The following is a 19,161-nucleotide window of genomic DNA, read 5'->3' as shown; positions in this document are numbered from 1 at the left end:
GCACAGTGGGGCCATGAACCTTGACTAGGCTACTGTACTGCTACTAATCACAATCACATGAGGCAGTGGCTTTGCTGAATCTATCCACTCCCCCTGTGTGCAAACATTTTGTCATTAATTATGCACCACTTTGAAATACCCTGTCCTCCTCCTCCGTGCACACGCCTCTACTCCTTGCATCTGAGGCAAGCTCTACAGACAATTTTTTTTACTGGTATAATTAAGTCAGTTAAGGGTGTAACTTCTTGCTAAAGTAGTTATACCCCTACAACAATTCCTTAATGGCTTGGATAGTGGAGTGAAGAATGTGTTTGTTTATACCATTTGCAGGTGACACAAAGCTGGGAGGGGTTGCTAGCACTTTGGAGCATAGGGTTAGAATTCCAAACGATCTTGACAAATTGGTCTGAAATCAACACGATGAAAATAGGAAGGAAAAATCAAATGCACAAAATGGGCATCAACTGCCTGGTGGTGGTAAGTACTGCTGGAAAGAATCTGGGGGTTACCGTTGATCATGAATTTAAAACATAAGCAAACACCGTGATGCAGTTGTGAAAAAGACTAATATCCTTCTGGGCTGTATTAAGAGGAGTATCCTATGAAAGTCGCAGGAGGTAACTGTCCCCCTCTCTTTGGCACTGGTGAGGCCTCAGCTGGAGCACTGTGTCCAGTTCTGTGCACCACACTTCTAGAAAGCAGCCAAAAGCGATGAAGGGTTTAGAAAACCTGACCTATAAGGTAATAAAAGAAAGTGGAAATGTTTAGTCTTCAGAAAAGACAATTGAGGGGGGGAACCTAATAAACAGCCTTGAAATGTTAGGGGCTATTTACAAAGAGGACTGGGAGCAATTGTTCTCCATGTCCACTGAAGGTAGGATGAGTAATGGGCTTAATCTGCAGCAAAGGAGATTTAGGTCAGATATTAGGAAAAACTTTCCAACTCTAAGGATAGTTAAGCTCTGGAACAGGCTTCCAAGGGAGGCTGTGGAATCCCTATCACTGGAAGCTTTTGGCAAGTGGTTGTCCAACGTGTTCTTAAGGAGGCCTAGGGTATTTGGTCCTTGACGATTTCTCAAGCTCCCTTCCAGCCCTACATTTGTATAATTCTAACCCTTAGTGTGAATGCAGTTATAGTGGTATTGCTTATTCCCCATCCTGTACGGGAATAGCTGTACTGGTATAAATATGCTCATACTGCATCCAGTGGGGTTGGGGGAAGTACAGCTTTTAACTATATTGGTGTAGTTTTGGCAGCATAATTTATGTACAGATACGGCCCAAGTTCTTTCCAGACTCCCTTCCCTTTCCATCTTCTTACATCTTTCTCCTTCCTCTGGTGCATCTCCACAGAGTTCATTTCTCACTCCTCTGCTGTTTCTATTTCTCTGTCTTATCTCTACCTTAAACCTGAGGATTGATCACGTGTACATATTTTCATAGCTCCCAATGACATCCTCTCAACATAAAATTTGGCACTTAATAATTGCTGCTTCTTTTAAATTCCCAAAGTTACTAGTAGATGTGACACATACATTTACTTTGCACCTATCTACAGCTTTGTCAGGCATGGGTAGTGGCTATGTTTTGAGAGAAACACTTTAAATTAGAGTTAACTAAATTATTCTAAAATAATCCCTGGCTTTTATATACTAAGCAACATCATCTGGTCTAGACATTAGATGATAAATGTTCTTGGGTTTTTAAAACAGATGTTGGTACAAAACACAATGTAAATCATAGCCTGTATGTAGATATAGTAAATTTCTGCTTAGTAGTAACAGTCTATTACATCTGAAACTGAAATGCATCTTTAGCTCTCACTTTACTTACATGGATGTGCCTTCAATATTCTGGCATTAAATGCATGTATCCTTAAATTCAGAGCTTTTTAATGTACCATGCATATGATTCACCTTAATTTCAACTTCCCCACCAGAAAGAGGAAGAACAGGTAATGTGATGTGAATCACTGTGGAAAAGTACATAGGGCTCTCTAATTGTCCTTTACAACTCAACTTGGTCCTGTTGTTAAATCATGTAGGTTTAATTTGTTAACTTCATTCCCCTCCACCCACTTCCAGCAGAACGTTTTAGTGGATACATTGGTTGGTTGGATTGACTCCTATTGTATATTTCTGCTTGGGCCATTTCTTGCTATTCACACATTACCAAATTATCTGTACTAGTGTACTCAATATCCTACTTTTAAAAAAAAAAATCATTGACTTGGTATTGATGCAAGGTGCCAAAATGAGAAGACTGTAGACACGATTCAAACTTTCTCAGCTTTTGTGTGGGTAACTGCCATGCAAGCATTCTGTATGCTACCCTTCTAATAGGTTTCTCCTGTGCCCTGGAAAGATCACCAAGGTAGTCTCTGTATACATTCATTCAGTCCTTGGCCTCTCTGCAGGAAGTGCCAAAAACATTTGCCAGCTAGTGTCAGTGGAAGTACTGGTTTGATATAGTTGAACAAAGATCAGGTGTAAAACCTTGCTGCTATCCACTATCGTACAAAAAGTTTTGAGTAAATCTTTTGGTTTCATACTTGTTGCATATATAATATATATATATATATATATATATATATATATATATATATATATTCTTTACACTTAACCTTAATTCTCTTGCCCAGTCAGTTTGCACTTTAAAGATGAAAACAGAGTACTTGTAACCTCAGTTTGGTGTAGCAGAGTCTCTAGGTAATTTAAAAACACAGCTGAAGACTTTTCTGTTGGATACTTCCGGCCTGACTCTGTTCTCAGTTGCACAGGTTATATCTCAATTTGGAATAATGCCATTGCAGTATAATTCCCTTAACTGCAATGGCATTATTCCAAATTGAGATACTCCTAAACACTGTTTAAAATCTGGATCTGAATTTTGGGCTTTGGGCCCATTTTGACATAGATACTTAGTGCAATATCAAATTTAAAATACAACACTTTTTTTAACTCTATTGATTACAGAACTACAATATTTTTTAAAATACTCATCATACATAGATATTCTAGCCTAACCACTCAAAGCAGAGAAGAAAATCCTGTGTTTACTTCAAACCTGATGGTTTGAAAGTGACACCAAGCAACATGACAAACTTTAAGTCATGCTGGGTCAAATTTTCAAATGTGCAGGCCACTGGCCCATGTAGATTTTGTGCATTCATTTGCTGTATCCACAGATCCCTGCACAAAAATGAAGGCCAAACAGAGGTACCTTTGATGGTTTTGCCTAATATGCCTGCATTGGAGGCAGATCCTGCAAGGCACTGGGTGTTTTCCTGTGACATACCAAGCATCATCTACCGCACTAACTTCGGGAGGTGCTCAGAAACTAGAAAAAGTTTGTCTTCGGTTTAAAATATCTACTCACTTAAATCTTGAATGATGTTCTATTGTAGATGTTGTAAACATAGATCAACAAAAGAAAAACAAGTTACCTTGTGAATCTTTAGCAGCTGATACTGTTGTTTAGCTCTTTTTCTGCAAACATAGGATATTTGAACTGTCTGCTGCCCAGTTCTGTTTTAAAAATTATCAATTAGAAATAGTTCTATACTGTACAATCTAGTCACATTTCCATGTTGAGAACAGCCACCTGTTTAGTTTCACATACCCAGAGTTATTCTGTTGGGTACTGCAAGTGAAATCATGACAAGGAAATTCAAAACAGGAAAATCATAATCCTGTGTAAATAAAATACTGCACACAAAAAGGATGTTCACTAAATATCATTTAAAATTTCCTGTTTGTTCTGGAGCCTCTTTAAAGCTACGATACCAAGTTTTCAAAACTGTAATACAATTCCTGATCAACTGAATTTTGTAGGGTTCTAGTATATATAAATTGGCTGCATCCAAATTGCAATCTGATATATACTTCTATCTCAAAATGCCCTCTGAGCCAATTGTGCTGGTAATATTGCAAGGCTTCATGATGTGAAAAATACATCACTGTCATTTCAATTGAACACAAAGGTTCCTGTTTTTGATACAGCATTTTTAACCGTCTTAACAAGTTTTTGCAAAACTATTGTACACAACAAACATTTTACACTTTGTCCCACAGATACCATTTGCCAACCTGATTGATTTCTTTCTCTACAAGTAATCTGATTTCTACATGCTATACATCATCTTTAATAAAGGAGAAGATATAATCTTAGCTTTTTATCATACAAACATCCACCAAAGGGGAGAGAGAGAGAGAGATTTCATGAACCAGCCTTGCAACCAAATAGAAAAATCTGACACACAACACCTAATGCAGATTCTGAAAGATAAATGGTGCAATGAGACACAAGTTATTCAAATTCAGTAAGCTTAAACAGAGAGATATGACTCTGTAAATTTTTTTTTCTGCCCACAACAGAGCGGAAAATAAAGGATGTAATTTTGTTTAGTGTCAACTTCTGAAAATATATCACTAGCACTGGGCAGTGATCCAAACCACCAAGTATTACTCTCTCTGGTCTTCAGGATAGCTCAGAGACAAACCAGCTCTCAAGATGTCTATCCCATAAGTTAGAATCACAATATAAACAAGTCTGCCCATAACTATGCCCACCTCAGCCTACGTCCTCCTCAAGAGCCTTAAAGAAGAGGAGCTTTGCCACATGTGTGGAAGGTCTGCCTGGACTCTGGCAGATTGGCAGGAGGAAGTGGGAGTGGGGAGAAGGGGATCTGAGTTCCCAAATCAAGGCACAGTCTCCTGGATTTCTCATAGCAGAAATAGTCTTGAAGGCCAAACGGTGAAGTAAGCCTCTTACAGCCTGTTAGTGTAGCTCACTAGACAGGCATTATTAGTCTTTCAAATGCAGAGAAAATAATAGACAGCCTGGAATTGTGCCACTCTACCACTAGTTAGCCAGGAACAACTAGTCTTTTTGGACCATCTCAAAGCACTGTTTCTGTTTCCTGAAAAAAAAAAGCTCAGGGCTGTTATTTTTAAAGACTTCATTATAGCTGCAGGCAATGGGATAACTCTCTTCTACTAGGAAGTGGTTTTGTTTTTTAACCCCCCTCAAACTCTTGGTTTGACTTCTGCCTGTGCCATGCTGCAAGAGAGGTGTGTAAGGCAAAAGCTATTTGCTGAAAAATTAGTATGACAGCTGTAGTTGAGCCTGATTGCATACTGGTCCAATTGATGTTAATATAAACTTTTATATTAACTTCGAAGGGAACAGGCCCTTTGTCTTAAATTCCAACAGCATGGGGATTACTAATTTTGGATTTCTGGAAATAATTTGCATAAGTTTTAGCCACCAGGTTTGTTTGGAGGTAGATTTACCCTATGGACTCCTTCTTAATTTTCCCTCCTGTATCCTATTCTGAAGGGCCCATGTCTAATCAACTCATCATCTAGTCAAGCAGAGCTGTTCTGTCTCACACCCCAGGTCAGCAAACTATTTGTGGGTTGACTGGAGAACAATTCTGCAAGGGGTGACTGAGCCCCCTGGATGGGAGTGGAAGATGCTTGGAGGATAGGATCCCTGCACAGTAATGGGATTTTATGGAGTAGTTATTTTCTGGGGAAAACGTCTAGTACAAGATGGGGGAACACCTCTAAAGAGTAGCCTAGATCAGTGGCCTCTCATTCTTGACACATGCTTGAACTGGATAACATCCTGCTAAACTGGGGAGCTAGTATACTTTTTTTGCATTTGAGGGACCACATATTGCAACTGCTTGAATCTGGTGCCTGATGAGGTGGTGGGTTTTTCCCCTCTCTCTGAGATCATGTGAGTTTCATTCACTCCTTGCAGAAAGATACAAATAAATAGAGAATCTCCTGCTCTCAGATCACCTGAAACAAATCCTATAACTTTACTCACAGGTCTGATTCTATTAGGTTCTATGACATTGGGTCCCTTCCAACCCTGATATTCTATGGGTTTGTGTATGCTAACTCTTTTCCTGTTCTGTAAGAAACAAAACAAGTGTCCAAGTTAGAAAATTAGGCAGATTTCTTTGATGGCTTATTTTATGAAAACCCACTGCAGAAAAATCTATTGTAGTTCCTTGGAAATTACTCTGTTAGTGAGACCTCAGATCTTATTTAACACCAGGATTTTGTGCTATTTGGTTTCACTACTGTGGTAACTAATTACTCAGTGTGGCATGCATCTTATCAGTCATTAAAAACTTATTAAGCAAAAAGTTGCATGGCTTTATGATATATACATAAGTCTCACTCTTACCACGGATGCTTTGATAACATTTGTGGGTTTTTTTTAATTTCATGGAAGGCGGCCGGATTTCAAGGTAAAATGCATTATTAGTATCCCATAAAGCCAACGTAGGCGTGATCCAGCAGAGTACTTAAGCACATGAATAATCCCATTGAAGTCAATGCACTGCTGGATCAGGAACCTAGGGGTGCACTAGTATTTATGAGAATTGAACAATACAGCTTTTTTATAGTGAGCCTATCAACGTATCTTTCAGGCCTAAGTTTGTTGTGCAGTATCACCATATGCTGAAGTTTCTCTGTTTCAGGTGTAGGACTCTGCCTCAGCTACTGGATTGTGTTTAGCAATCGAAGAGCATAATAAAATCTAGTGAGCGTTGTACAGAATTAGCAGGACAACTACTGCCCCATGAGTTGAAAAAGTGACTGATAGCAGGGGTACAGAAATCCTGGAAGTCAAAGCTTTGAGTATTACTGCCCAATAGATATTACACTTTAAACCCGGAGGGGCCACTATGGCTGGCTATGAACTAAGCATCCCCTTTTGTTTATTTATATTATACACACACACACTCTTATTACAACCTTAAATATAATTGGGAAGGAAAGAGCAGCTCTTCCCTTTCTCCACAACTTCTTCTCTTCCATGGTGGCTTGCCTTGAGAACCCCATTCTTCTTTCTTTTGGAACATCTTTTTTTCTCTTTCTCCACCTACTTCTATTTCGGTAACCTCCTCTTTAACTACTTCCTCTAAAGGGAAGTTTGTTCACCCTGCAGCACCTGACAACTGCCTTTGGGGCTCAATTCTCTTTGATGGTGGCAGTATCTGAGGGCACTTTTGAGGCCTGAAGACACAGGTGAGCAGCAGACACCACCAATTTGTTCAACTTAATTTTACCCATTCACCACACCCTCACATATAATTTGAAAGCTTATTTTGTCTACTTCAAGATGAGGTATGATGGAGAGTTGTCACAGGGTGCTGTTACCATAGAAATGGGGATAAACAATGATACCAACATGTTAAAGGAATGCAGATATTTGAAAGTGTGTTTTTTTAAATGACTTATTTCAAGACATAAAACTAGATTGCTTTGAGGTCACAATCTAAAAGATAAAATGAAAATCTAATAAATGTGTATAGATAGCAGTGAAATGCAATAGTGCTGCTGACATTTCTAGTCAACAGCATTGTTCATCATTTCGGTCTCAGTGCATGAGTTACCAGTCTTCATTGCCTCGGCATGTACACAGTTCTGTGCAGGGAAAATTGTTCTGACAAAGACACGGTTGATTGTGCAGTGACCCTTAGTGGTATAGGCACAAATAAGGTCTTGTAGAAGCTCAGATGCCATGGGGCCCTTGAAAAATACAGGAAGTGGTTCATCAACATTTTTCCATCCATGCAGCAATGGTGATCCCATATCTAGCTTACCTATGTGCAAAGACATCCAATTCTCTGTTTGCCAAAATGCTCTTTTGACATGTTCTTCCAAACTGACCTCACTGGTGGGAATTGGGCCAGTGACTTGTACTTTTTTGATGGCTAGACTCAGGCTCAAGTAGTTTGGGGCTTGCTCTGGTCACACAGCACTGCTACCACATTCCTTGCTGCACAGATTGTGGTTTGTGTCACTCTCTCCCAACTTAGCAAGATCTCTGAAGTGGTAAGCTTCCTCTCTTTTGACAACATCAAACAGATGTTTTTTTCCTCAATACCAAATAGGGATGACACAGCCACATCCAGTTAATGCACATGCAGCAGAAGTCAGGAGTGAGTGTGTCACAAATTGCATGCACAGGTATGGAGTGGGACTTGTTCATTGTGCTGGTAATGATGCCTAATCCATGTGTTGGGTGTTCCATTTTTGGGAAGTAGTAAACAGCAAGGATCAAAATATCTATAGCAGATGATCTAATTGCTATGGTTCCTTTTGACCAAAAGCCATATTGGCACATACAGCATGTAGAAACATCTTTTTGTCTGCTTGCTCTTGAGTACTGTAGAAGTCTTGAGCTTCTTCAGTACCTCTACTGGTGATGGATTTTGCTACTTCACCATTGGCAAAACCTCCAGCAAGCAGGAGTGTCTGTTTTAGGTGTGCTCCTACACTCAGGTGGATGTGGATAAATTGGAGAGAGTCCAGCGAAGGGCAACAAAAATGATTAGGGGACTGGAACACATGAGTTATGAGGAGAGGCTGAGGGAGCTGGGATTGTTTAGCCTGCAGAAGAGAAGAATGAGGGGGGATTTGATAGCTGCTTTCAACTACCTGAAAGGGGGTTCCAAAGAGGATGGCTCTAGACTGTTCTCAATGGTAGCAGATGACAGAACGAGGAGTAATGGTCTCAAGTTGCAGTGGGGGAGGTTTAGATTGGATATTAGGAAAAACTTTTTCACTAAGAGGGTGGTGAAACACTGGAATGCGTTACCTAGGGAGGTGGTAGAATCTCCTTCCTTAGAGGTTTTTAAGGTCAGGCTTGACAAAGCCCTGGCTGGGATGATTTAACTGGGAATTGGTCCTGCTTCGAGCAGGGGGTTGGACTAGATGACTTTCTGGGGTCCCTTCCAACCCTGATATTCTATGATTCTATGATTCAGGTGAATTTTGAATGAAATATTCGCAGAAGAATTTTATAAGTGATTACTTGTTGGATGCCACATTTAGAAGCTTTTTCCATGGAGGCACTGGGCATCTACCAATCACCTGGTATTTCTTGCATCCAACCTTAGATCCAGCACTGTCTTTCTGCAGTTTTCACATCTGTCAAAAATGTTGATTACAAAATTAGCGTTGTCAAATCCTTACAGGATGTGCCTCAAGTACTCAGCAGCCAATTCACTGAATGTGTGAAACTTGTCTCCCAGCCATGGCATCTTTGCTGTACACTGCTCTTAGCTCACGGATTCGTTCAACTTTGTCCATCTCATTGTTCCATAAGCATGGAGGAGGGGTATAGACACGAGTCCTATTGGGTGACTAAGAACAACTGCCATTGAAATAGCACCTCTGATTCTTGCTAAGGAAAGGGCTCTGCAGAAAATTTCTGGAATGATAGCTCCTGTGATTGTCCCTTTCTTGCCAAACTTCAATTTGGTCTTCTTGGCCCTATCAGCAAATATTTTTTGATGCCAGATTTCTTGACTGGACTGAAGCAGCGCCATGTCCCATCACAATCAAGTACACCTCTCAATCTGTCCACTTTTTCTTCACCAACATCTGCTGCTGCTACATGCAAGCGACTAGATATGTTGTTAAGCACACCTGGATGTGATACAGGGTTAAATGAGTTTCACATTGTTGATATGACATAGGTGGTAAGAGCTGTAACATCCTCTTCAGGGCCGAGGTGTGACTTTGCCTTCACTACTTCATGTCAGGCCATTCCTCCTCTCATAGCTTTTGCGTATTCATAATATGAAGGTGAGTACTGTTGTTGCTAACACGGACCAGTGCATAAGTGTCAGTGAAATAAAAGGTTGGTTTCTAGACCATTTCAAAGGCTAGTAGTGCATGCATAGGCAACAACAAACTCAAACTTCCTAGCAGGCAGCCCAGGTGCTACATTGTATGTACAAAAAGCTTACAAGTGGAGAAGCAGTAGGAATTCATATTATCTATCCCCTATGCTGTGCAATCTACTGCAACTCACAACCTGCAATGTGAGGAAAATGACAGACTTGTGAGCTGCTTTTTGACAATTAAGAATAGCCAATGTGAAAACATTTTATGTTCGTAAATTGTAAAATGTTGGTATTTGCCATTTTTGCCTCATCATTTCTTGGGGGAAATAAACTTGCCCATCCAAAATCCATACAAATCTTAATATGTTGGGTAGCTTTGACCAATAAACAACACTTTACTGTTTATGTTAATTTCAATACCTTAACTGTAATTGTGTTTCTTGAATTGTGCAAAAATGATGCACACGTTTTGGGTACCTTGTTTCACCTGCCTACAGGTTTACAGCACTGCTTGGTAGCTCTGTATCATACCTCATCTAACCATATGTAAAATAAGTTTTCAGATGATACAGAGTGGGTGTCTGTGCATTAAAACTACAGCCCTTTTGGGAGAATTGCTGCATGCCTAACAGGAGTACATTGCCATTGCTCAGCTAACACAAACTTAGAGGAGGTAGCAGTACTGTAACTCAAAGACAGGGGAGGGAGGGATTTTATAGAAGGATATGTGAGATATTTGATGTGACTTGTTCTGAGAACTCCCCAAAATTTGCTTTCTTCTTTTTCATGGGTTTTTATATTACATATAGCTTTGCACTTCTGGCAACAAAAAGTGTCAATACCATTATAATTTTCACCTCAGGCTCATGCTTTAAGTCCATGAACAGCAAGCTGAAATGGGATATTTTACAGCAGTATCCCATTATAGCTAGCTATGAAGAGCCTAAACTCCCCCTGGCTTCAAGGGGAGCAGGATAGGGCCTATAATCTTTCACCGGGGATTCCCTTACTTTAGGTAGTTGGCCTAACCCAACATTCTTTGCCTGTGCTTTTGACTGTCTCAATCACTTTGGTTTTTAGAGCAGAATTTAGCTGATTATGTAATTATACTAATTACATACTTTTGTGTAAATAAGCAATACCTACATAATTATATTATGACATGTAGTGAGATGTTCGTAAAAACTGTTATGAAACTTGCTATGAATGGTGGCCAGTGCACCTGCACCACAGAACTTTCAGGGCTAGCTTGAGAAAATCTAGTCTCCCACTTTGTGGGCACAATTTGTCTGCATTTGTTTAATCCCACAACAATGAAGTAGCTTAATTCATATCTACCTGATTTGCTAGGAATGAATGCAATGGCTACTGTGGCAAACTTTTGCATCCACTTTATTTGCAGGTCCCAAAATGTGGGTTTAAGTTTCAGGGGTGCAGTTTATGCCCATAAAAGAAAGGACTGAAAATTTAAGCTTTAATCTGCATGTTCATCACTTGTGCAGTAACTACCTGCAAAAGACAGTCTTACAAACCTGTGCTTTGAGTTAACAGGAGTATAAAACACCACCAGACAAGCTATAGCTTTAATTAAGGAATTGGGCAAATGAAAACACTTCCCTTCTTTCTTGACATCATGTTTGCCAAACTTTAGCCTAGTACAAAAAAAAAACCAAAACCACACACATCTGGTCTTTCCTTTAAGTATATCATCAATATCTTAAACAGATCCCACAACAGCTAGTGCACTGGACAACTGACACAGAAGGAAGAGAGTCACCACACAGATTAAGATACATCGATCCCACCAACCAATCTCATTTTCTGGTACAAGCACAGCCAGAAATGTTGTATCTCTTTCCCCCCCACCCCCCAATTGTGCAATACTGAATGTTTCCAGTATCCTCTTTCCATTGCTATTTAAATAAATAAAGAATACCTAGCTATTCCATACCTGCTGGGAGGTGGGGGGAGGAAGGATACTTGAAACTAAGCTCAGTTAACCCTCAGCATTCACTGAATGATACCCCGAAGTTTCATACAATTCAAGATCAGCCTGAGCCTCAAAGCTCAGCAGTGTGAGGACTCAGGCTTTCGGTTCACCCCATTACACAGCTAATAACTATGTTCATATCCCTCTCTGGGTTTTGCACAGCTGGTGATTTTTTTGGACAGCTTCAGTAGCTGACTGTCTGTAAATGGAAAAATGTGATGGAGGGCAATGGATCAGCTCCTCAACACCAACTTAATTAGCTGGACTGGGTGCTTGGCAACTTGATAGTGCTGAGGTGTAGAACTTCTCCCTCCCATGCTGCATATCCATTTTAACAGCCCTTGTATTTCCCTCCACAGCGAGAGCCACTGGAGTGGCTGTACAGATCTTGACATTTTAACTAGAACGGGCCAAAAAGTTTCCAATGAAATTGAATTTCACAGAGAGAGAGAAATAAATTGCCCTCTCTCCCAACATCTTCCAACCACGTCTCGTTTGAACACCTGCATCTCTTTTCTTTACCTCCAACTTCCTTTCTCTCCTCTGCACTATGAATGTTCTCCTAGATCGTAGTCTACAGTTCTCTCTCTCTCTCTCCCATTGTCAGCAGTATGCAGACACTTGCATGAAGCAGCCTCCTTACACTGATGTCATGATTGCTTTTAAATACCCCCATGAAAAACAAACAATACGTCCCCATTCAAAAAAAAAATCCCCCCAGTAACAAACTGACTCCTCCACAAGCTAAGCCATCTGATCAGTTTTCAAACTGATCAGTTCAGCACTTGAGGTTAAAGGCAGTTTGATGCCTTTGTTAATGTTTTAGAGATGTGAGTCTGGAGCCACCCGACATTAGTGCATTGCATTGGAAAAATCCAGTTGCTGGCATCAGAGGATAAACATATGTACTATGAATAAATATTAATACTTCCAAAGTTTAAAAATTAAAAATTGTCGGAAGGGGAGAGAGGAAACTGCACAGGAGAGAACTCTAACCTATAATTTTGTCAGTCCATGATTTTAAATACCGACTTCCACTGGGATAAAGTAGAAACAGATCAAAGGGTAACTTTTAAAGGCTTCTGCCACTACGTTCAAATGATTTATCCACATAGAACAGTGGACAGTTTTACTCCGATTTTCTGTTCTTTCCACCCTATTGGAAAGTACAGATTCAATATTTCCTTGCACCATTCACAGTTGGGGATGTCGCTGACAATTTGAAATTCCTATGTACATGCCTGCTCTTCTGTCACTGCCCAATGCATTCCCGTATCATCTCAGGATACCATTACATGGTTCGTATTCAACAGGACTCCATTCCAGCAAAGCACCTGCTTAACTTTAAGCACTTGAGTCAGTGACACTACTCACACATTTAAAGTTAAGCAGGTTCTTAAGTGAGTTGTGGACTAAAATATAGCAAGTGAAGTCAGCTAGTGAAAATGAGCAGTATATATAATTAAAAGCTTGAACAACAACAACACAAGATCAGCCAGTCATCAGAAGAAATGGTGCTCTAGAGAATGAAAAATGCACACAGGGCCTGGTACACGCTTGCCTACATCCTTTTCTGGGATATAAATATATGAATCCTTGGTCATATTCATAGGTCAGCTTCTGCTACCACAGATCCTAGTGGAAGACCCCAGCCTTGGAAATCTGGAAGGGAGAGCTAGGGGCTGTGCCAATTTGGCATATCTCCTGAACAACCGCCTCTAGTGGGACTGCTCTGGATTCCTGAATACAACTGAAATCTACTTTCCCCAGTGGAAACCTCTGAAGGGAGGGTGGCCATGGCAACGTTACCATCTCTCCCTCAAATGGCTCCCTCTAGGTTGCCAGGCAGCTGCAGGAATGTAATTCCCCGGGGAATCTAAACTGGTGCAGCCACGCAAAGGACATCCTCCAGCTTTTCTGATCACCACAGCAGCTCTTCTTGGTCTTTTTAATAGTTCAGTGGAGGAGTAGGAGAGAGCTAGTTTTCAGTGCTGACCCTGTATTCTGTTACTCAGCAGGGGTCATTTTGCTGGATAGTAGCCCAGTGATCCTGGACAAAGGAGCAGTAGCAGATGTTCTGATCCATGCTCTTTGGGCTGGTTTGGCTAATGAGGGGAACCCACAGAGCAGGAGAGCCAATGTAAAGACTATAGCCTTTTTCTTGTTCATTATGATGGAGATTGGGCTTTGCTACAGTCCATTGCAGATGTATAAAAATGTCTTTAAAAATAGAGATCAAAGCTTCTCATTGTTGAGAAAAAAACATCCCTGCTATATCTGCAAGGAACATCTTTCAGCGGCATAAAGCACAGCTCACACACACGACTCACCACAATCATTTGAGCCACATAACTTTCAGGACCAGTGTATTCGGTTGGGTCTTTCACTTTGACCAGAACGATAAAGTACAAATAATGCCACATGTTGTGTTCTGACTTTATGTGCTCCTCAAATGAAACGGTCTTATTATCAAACTTGTCTCTCTCAAGTCCTGCAAAAGACACAAAACATAAATGTTGATCAGGTGGAATATCACATTATCTTCACTGCCTGTGTAAAAATAAGCTCTGGAAAATGTCAGAGAAAGGATGTTAATTTAAAAGCTATAATTACAGACAGTGACTGCTATGCAAGACCTCGAGACACTAAAGCATTTCTGGCAAAATTCTATCAGCCCCATATTTATTCTTTCATCATATTCCCTCTTAACAACAACAATATAATTAAATATTATTGTAGCTCACGAAAGCTTATGCTCAAATAAATTGGTTAGTCTCTAAGGTGCCACAAGTACTCCTTTTCTTTTTGCGAATACAGATTAACACGGCTGTTACTCTGAAACCTGTCATATTGCCACATAGGCCCTTATCTTGCAGAGATTTATTAACATGCTTAGTTTTAAGCATGTGAATAGCCCTACTGAAGCTTCAGAGGGACTGCATGTGTGCTTAAAGTTAAATGTGTGTAAGTCTTTGCAGGATTGAGGCTCAAATCATGAGAAAAACTGTTTGTTGTAACCACTTGTGCAATAGATTAGAAACTGTGGCCGAGTGTCATGGCCAGGGAGGACAGGGATGCATGGAATTATTTAATCTGTTACAATTTCCCCGATCTGCTCTCCTATGGAGACCCGAGCAGAGATTAAAGCTTCCCTCCCTCATGTGGAGGTGTGATTTGCATCTCTCTGCACCAGCAAGGGCGAATCATAGTCAGAAAAGTTGTATGTAATGACACCTCTTATTCAATTTATCTGCTCCTGTGTGTCTTCAGAGTCACTTCTCCTTATCAAGTGGACAGGCTGTGCTACAATTAACGTTGTGGAGCCTGTACTGCTACAGAAGAGTGTGTTGTATTTTTATCTGCTGCGCTATTCAACAAAATCAATAACTGTGCTCCACTGCAGAGCCTTCATTATTGGTGACGATGCAAACAGTGGGATGAATACAGCTTGACTCTCAGATCCCAAGTGGAACTCAGAAAAGTCATCTTTTGACTTGTAAACTGCTGTCAGGAAGGAATAAACGTAGAATCCCACTCCATCATTTTTACAGAGTTAGTTTCCAAGGGATGACTGCCCTTCAGACTCTCTCTCATTTATGGAGCAGTATTCTGTTTTATTGCTTTCCCCACCAAATACCACTGTAGCTCAATAGCACCTACCACAAATAAAACATGTTGTCTTTAAGATTTCCTCTTTTTTCTGTTTTTCACTCCTAAGGTCAGCAAATGTATCAATGATGACTCCAAAGATGAGGTTCAGAACAATAATTATGACGATGAAATAAAATAGAAGATCATAAACAACTCGGGCAGCAAACAAGGGCTCCTGAAACAATAAGAAAGGGTCAGTATGATATAAAAATAGCACACAACTAAAATATTAAACCACCAGGTACTTTTTCAGAATATTAGCTACAGTAAAGCAAGGCACAGATGCATGTCTTCGGCCAGACCCTACACGCCTTACTCACATCAGCAGTCTAACTGAAGCCAAAAAGGGTTACTCACATGAGCAGAGTAAGGCAGGATTTGGCTTTATATGCTTTTATCCTCTCCTCTTTGGATTTTCTGTAGTTCTCTATTGCTGCCAACATTCCCCATCTTCCTGGTTCCACGTTGCACTAATGTTCCTTCTGAGCAAGGCTGGATTGGACTCTTAAGAGAACCATAAGGCCCTCTGCCCATCAAGGCAGACAGGGGGCAGTGACTCCACTGGACTACAGATCAGGACCTAGGTTACTATTATTAACACAAGGAGCTCTTTCCCCCCAAAACTGAGTGCTCTGTAGCTGCAGCGCTTGTCATCCCTCAGTGTTTGGTTAGCAAGAGATCATACTTGTGAATTTAGCCCTGAGCTTTACAGTGCAGAGCACCAACCACGAGGCTGTTATGGTGTCCTTGCGCATACTGAACTAAAAAGTCATTTTGTTGAAGTTGTTAATTTTATTTTAAATGTATTGCATTAAAACAAAAGCAAGTCCCCTTTGCTTTTTTAACTTTTGGAAGTTTATTGGTGTATTTGAAATTCTCTTTTGCCTTTGTTAGAGTATGTTGCTTGATATGAGTAAATAATAGGATCTATTCCAACGCAAATGCTAGACTAAATCTCAGCTAACCATAAACCTGATATACCACAACCGAGAGTCTTGACATATATCATCAATCAACCCCATTCAAAGGTTTGCATTTGATTCCTATTGTAATGGGAAACTGATCCAATCTGGCAACAATTCTTAGCACTGCTCGGAAGGTTATAATATGCTCCAGCTTGCCAGAAAGGTAATTAGCACCTGGAGTTCCCTTCTTCATGTAAAATCATTGCCTTGAGCTTTTGCTCTTCTCATTGAGCATTCCATCCGGTATGTTAAAATTACATTTGATAAATCATCTGCGTGACATTCGAGTTGACTAGATAAAAATATTTCCTATATCCTGTAAAAGTTGATTTCAGAGCTCACGAAGCACATGAGAAAATATACTTGCATTCTGTTAGACAAATGCTTACATCTTTGGAAGGCTTTCTTAGCACGTCCCCCACACCACCGCCATTTCTCAGGCCTTGGTTTAATACTGTAACAATGCACATTAGCAGAGTGTCACAGGTCCTCTCAATTCCATTCTCCTTTTCTTCCTCACCTACAGCCACAACAAAGAAAGGCTTGTAAACCAAAGCATCAACTGATCACTCCCAACACAGCAATAGACACTCTGTTTATTCGAAAAAGTGGCTGCTAATGTAATTTGCCTTTCATCATTCTACAGCTGTAATTATTTATCATCCCTATCAATTTTGAAGCCACAACATTATAGCTTTTTGACAGCAATACACTTAACCTGACAGAGAGGTGGTGAGAATCCTTATTTGTTCTCCCACAGGTAACCCCGCTAATATCCGAAGTCTGCAAGCTTTATTCATGAGAATACTCTTTACTCATGCGAGTACTCCCACTGGCTTCAATGGATCCCTGAGTGCATAGCTGACAGAGAGAGACATGATGTATGGGAATTAGAGGTACATTCAGAAGTTTGTCTCTCATGAAATCATTCCCCTACATACCCACATATAAACCAAGTAATGCCATCATTTCCAGCTATTAAACAGCGTCTGGCTTATGTGTGACTCATTCTAGCAGTGATCAGGGTTAGGGCAGAGGACTAAGAGCATGCCCGCTGAAGAAAACGAAAGACACCCACTGACCTCAAGGTATTGGATTGGGCAATAGAGGCCTGGAAACCTGGGTTCTATTCCTATGTATGCCACAGAATTGCTGAGTCACTGCGGCCAGGCTACAAAGATGTAGGTTGGGCCATAAGCATGAAAGTGCACAGGGCCCTACTCTCTCTTTGGGATGCACAAGGTCAGGGTTTCTCCCATTTCTTCCATGTGCTGGTTTTCAGTGTGGAGCTTTCAGAAATAATACAATTTAATAAATGTCAATTTTCAACTTCCCTGGTTAACTGAAATGGTAAATGTAAGAAATTACTGTGAAGGTGCCACACTTTGGGCTCTGAGATATCTTTGATTGACTGAAAACCCTTTGTTCAGTAAACCAAAATTCACATTACGGATAATGCCTTATATCAATATTGATTTAAATACAGGTTAGCAGAAAGAAAGGCAAAGTAATGGATGGTAAGTCCCTGAACCCAAATGACCTATAGCACTAATACACTATCGGTATAGATATTTGTCAATCTTCCCTCCTAGATTATAATAATAATAGTATAATATCAGAGAACTGGTAGGTAAGGTCCTATGGGAAGAAAAACTAAGGGAAAAAGGAGTTCAGGAGAGCTGGCACTCTCAAAGGGACAATATTAAAGGCAAAGCAACAAGCTATCCCACTATGAAGGAAAGATAGGAAGAACAGTAACAGGCCAATATGGCTCCATCAGAAGCTCTTTAATGACCTGAAGATTAAAAAGGAATTCTACAGAAAATGGAAACATGGACAGGTTGCTAAGGATGAGTAGAAAAGAACAGCACAAGCAGGGTAAGGAGAAAATCAAAGGCTAAGGCACAAAATGGGTCACATGTAGCCAGGAACATAAGGCAATAGAAAGAGGATCTATAATACAGTAGAAGCAAAATGTGGCCACTTCTGACTTCGAGAAGCAAGAGATACAAAGGAAAGTTCAGGTCCACTTCTTAGTGGGGAAGGAGAACTAATAATAGACATCAAGAAGGCTGAGGTGTTTAATGCCTATTTTGCTTCAGTCGTCACTAAAAAGGTTAATGGTGACTGCAATGAATATTAACAGCAAGGGGGAAGGAACGCAAGCCAGAATAGGGAAGGACAGGTTCAAGTTAGATATACTCAAGTGAGCAGGGCCTGGTGAAATTCATTCTGGGTATTTAAGGAACTAGCTGAAGCAATCTTGGAACCATTAGCAATCATCTTCAAGAACACATGGGGCACAGGGTGAGGTCTCCAAGAACTGGAGACGGGCAAACATTGTACCTATCTTTAAAAAGGAGGAACAAGGAGGACCTAGGGAATTACAGACCCCCCCAGCCTAACTTTGATACTTGCAAAGATATTGGAACAAGTTATTAAATAATTTGTAAGCACTTAGTTATAGCCAACCTAACGTTCTCCTTTGACAGGGTTACTGGCCTCATGAATGGGGGGAAGCAGTAGACTTAATATATCTTGATTTTTAGTAAGGCTTTTGGCACAACCTTACGTAACAGTCTCATAAGCAAACTAGTTCACTATTTCCCCTATATAGTCAGTTTCCTCAGTTTTTCTCTCTCAGCAACAGGAGAGATTAAAAGTCACTTAGTGCACATAAGTAGTGGAGGGCTATAGTATGTGAAACCACTTTTAAGGTTTTAAAAAATTTTTTGACTAGATTACCAGCAGGAGAGTGAGTTTATGTGTGGGGGGGTGGAGGGTGAGAAAACCTGGATTTGTGCTGGAAATGGCCCAACTTGATGATCACTTTAGATAAGCTATTACCAGCAGGACAGTGGGGTGGGAGGAGGTATTGTTTCATGATCTCTGTG

The 19,161-nt window shown here is 40.4% G+C and overlaps 1 protein-coding gene across 1 annotated transcript in view; it reads right to left on the bottom strand.

The window, feature by feature from the left end:
• ITPR2 (inositol 1,4,5-trisphosphate receptor type 2) overlaps nucleotides 1-19,161 on the bottom strand; it is a 350,183-nt gene that overhangs the window by 15,376 nt on the left and 315,646 nt on the right. Inside the window, exons 53-55 of the mRNA XM_084631622.1 lie at nucleotides 16,657-16,787; nucleotides 15,312-15,477; nucleotides 13,982-14,142 (exon numbers count right to left, since the gene is read on the bottom strand). Of these exons, the coding sequence (XP_084487748.1) occupies nucleotides 13,982-14,142; nucleotides 15,312-15,477; nucleotides 16,657-16,787 (458 nt within the window). The remainder of the gene's footprint in view (nucleotides 1-13,981; nucleotides 14,143-15,311; nucleotides 15,478-16,656; nucleotides 16,788-19,161) is intronic.

Source organism: Lepidochelys olivacea (genome assembly GCF_965140295.1).
Source record: "Lepidochelys olivacea isolate rLepOli2 genome assembly, chromosome: 1".
Lineage (NCBI taxonomy): Eukaryota > Metazoa > Chordata > Testudines > Cheloniidae > Lepidochelys > Lepidochelys olivacea.
The sequence above is the reverse complement of the archived record's forward strand: the minus strand, read 5'-3'. Positions and strand labels throughout refer to the sequence as shown.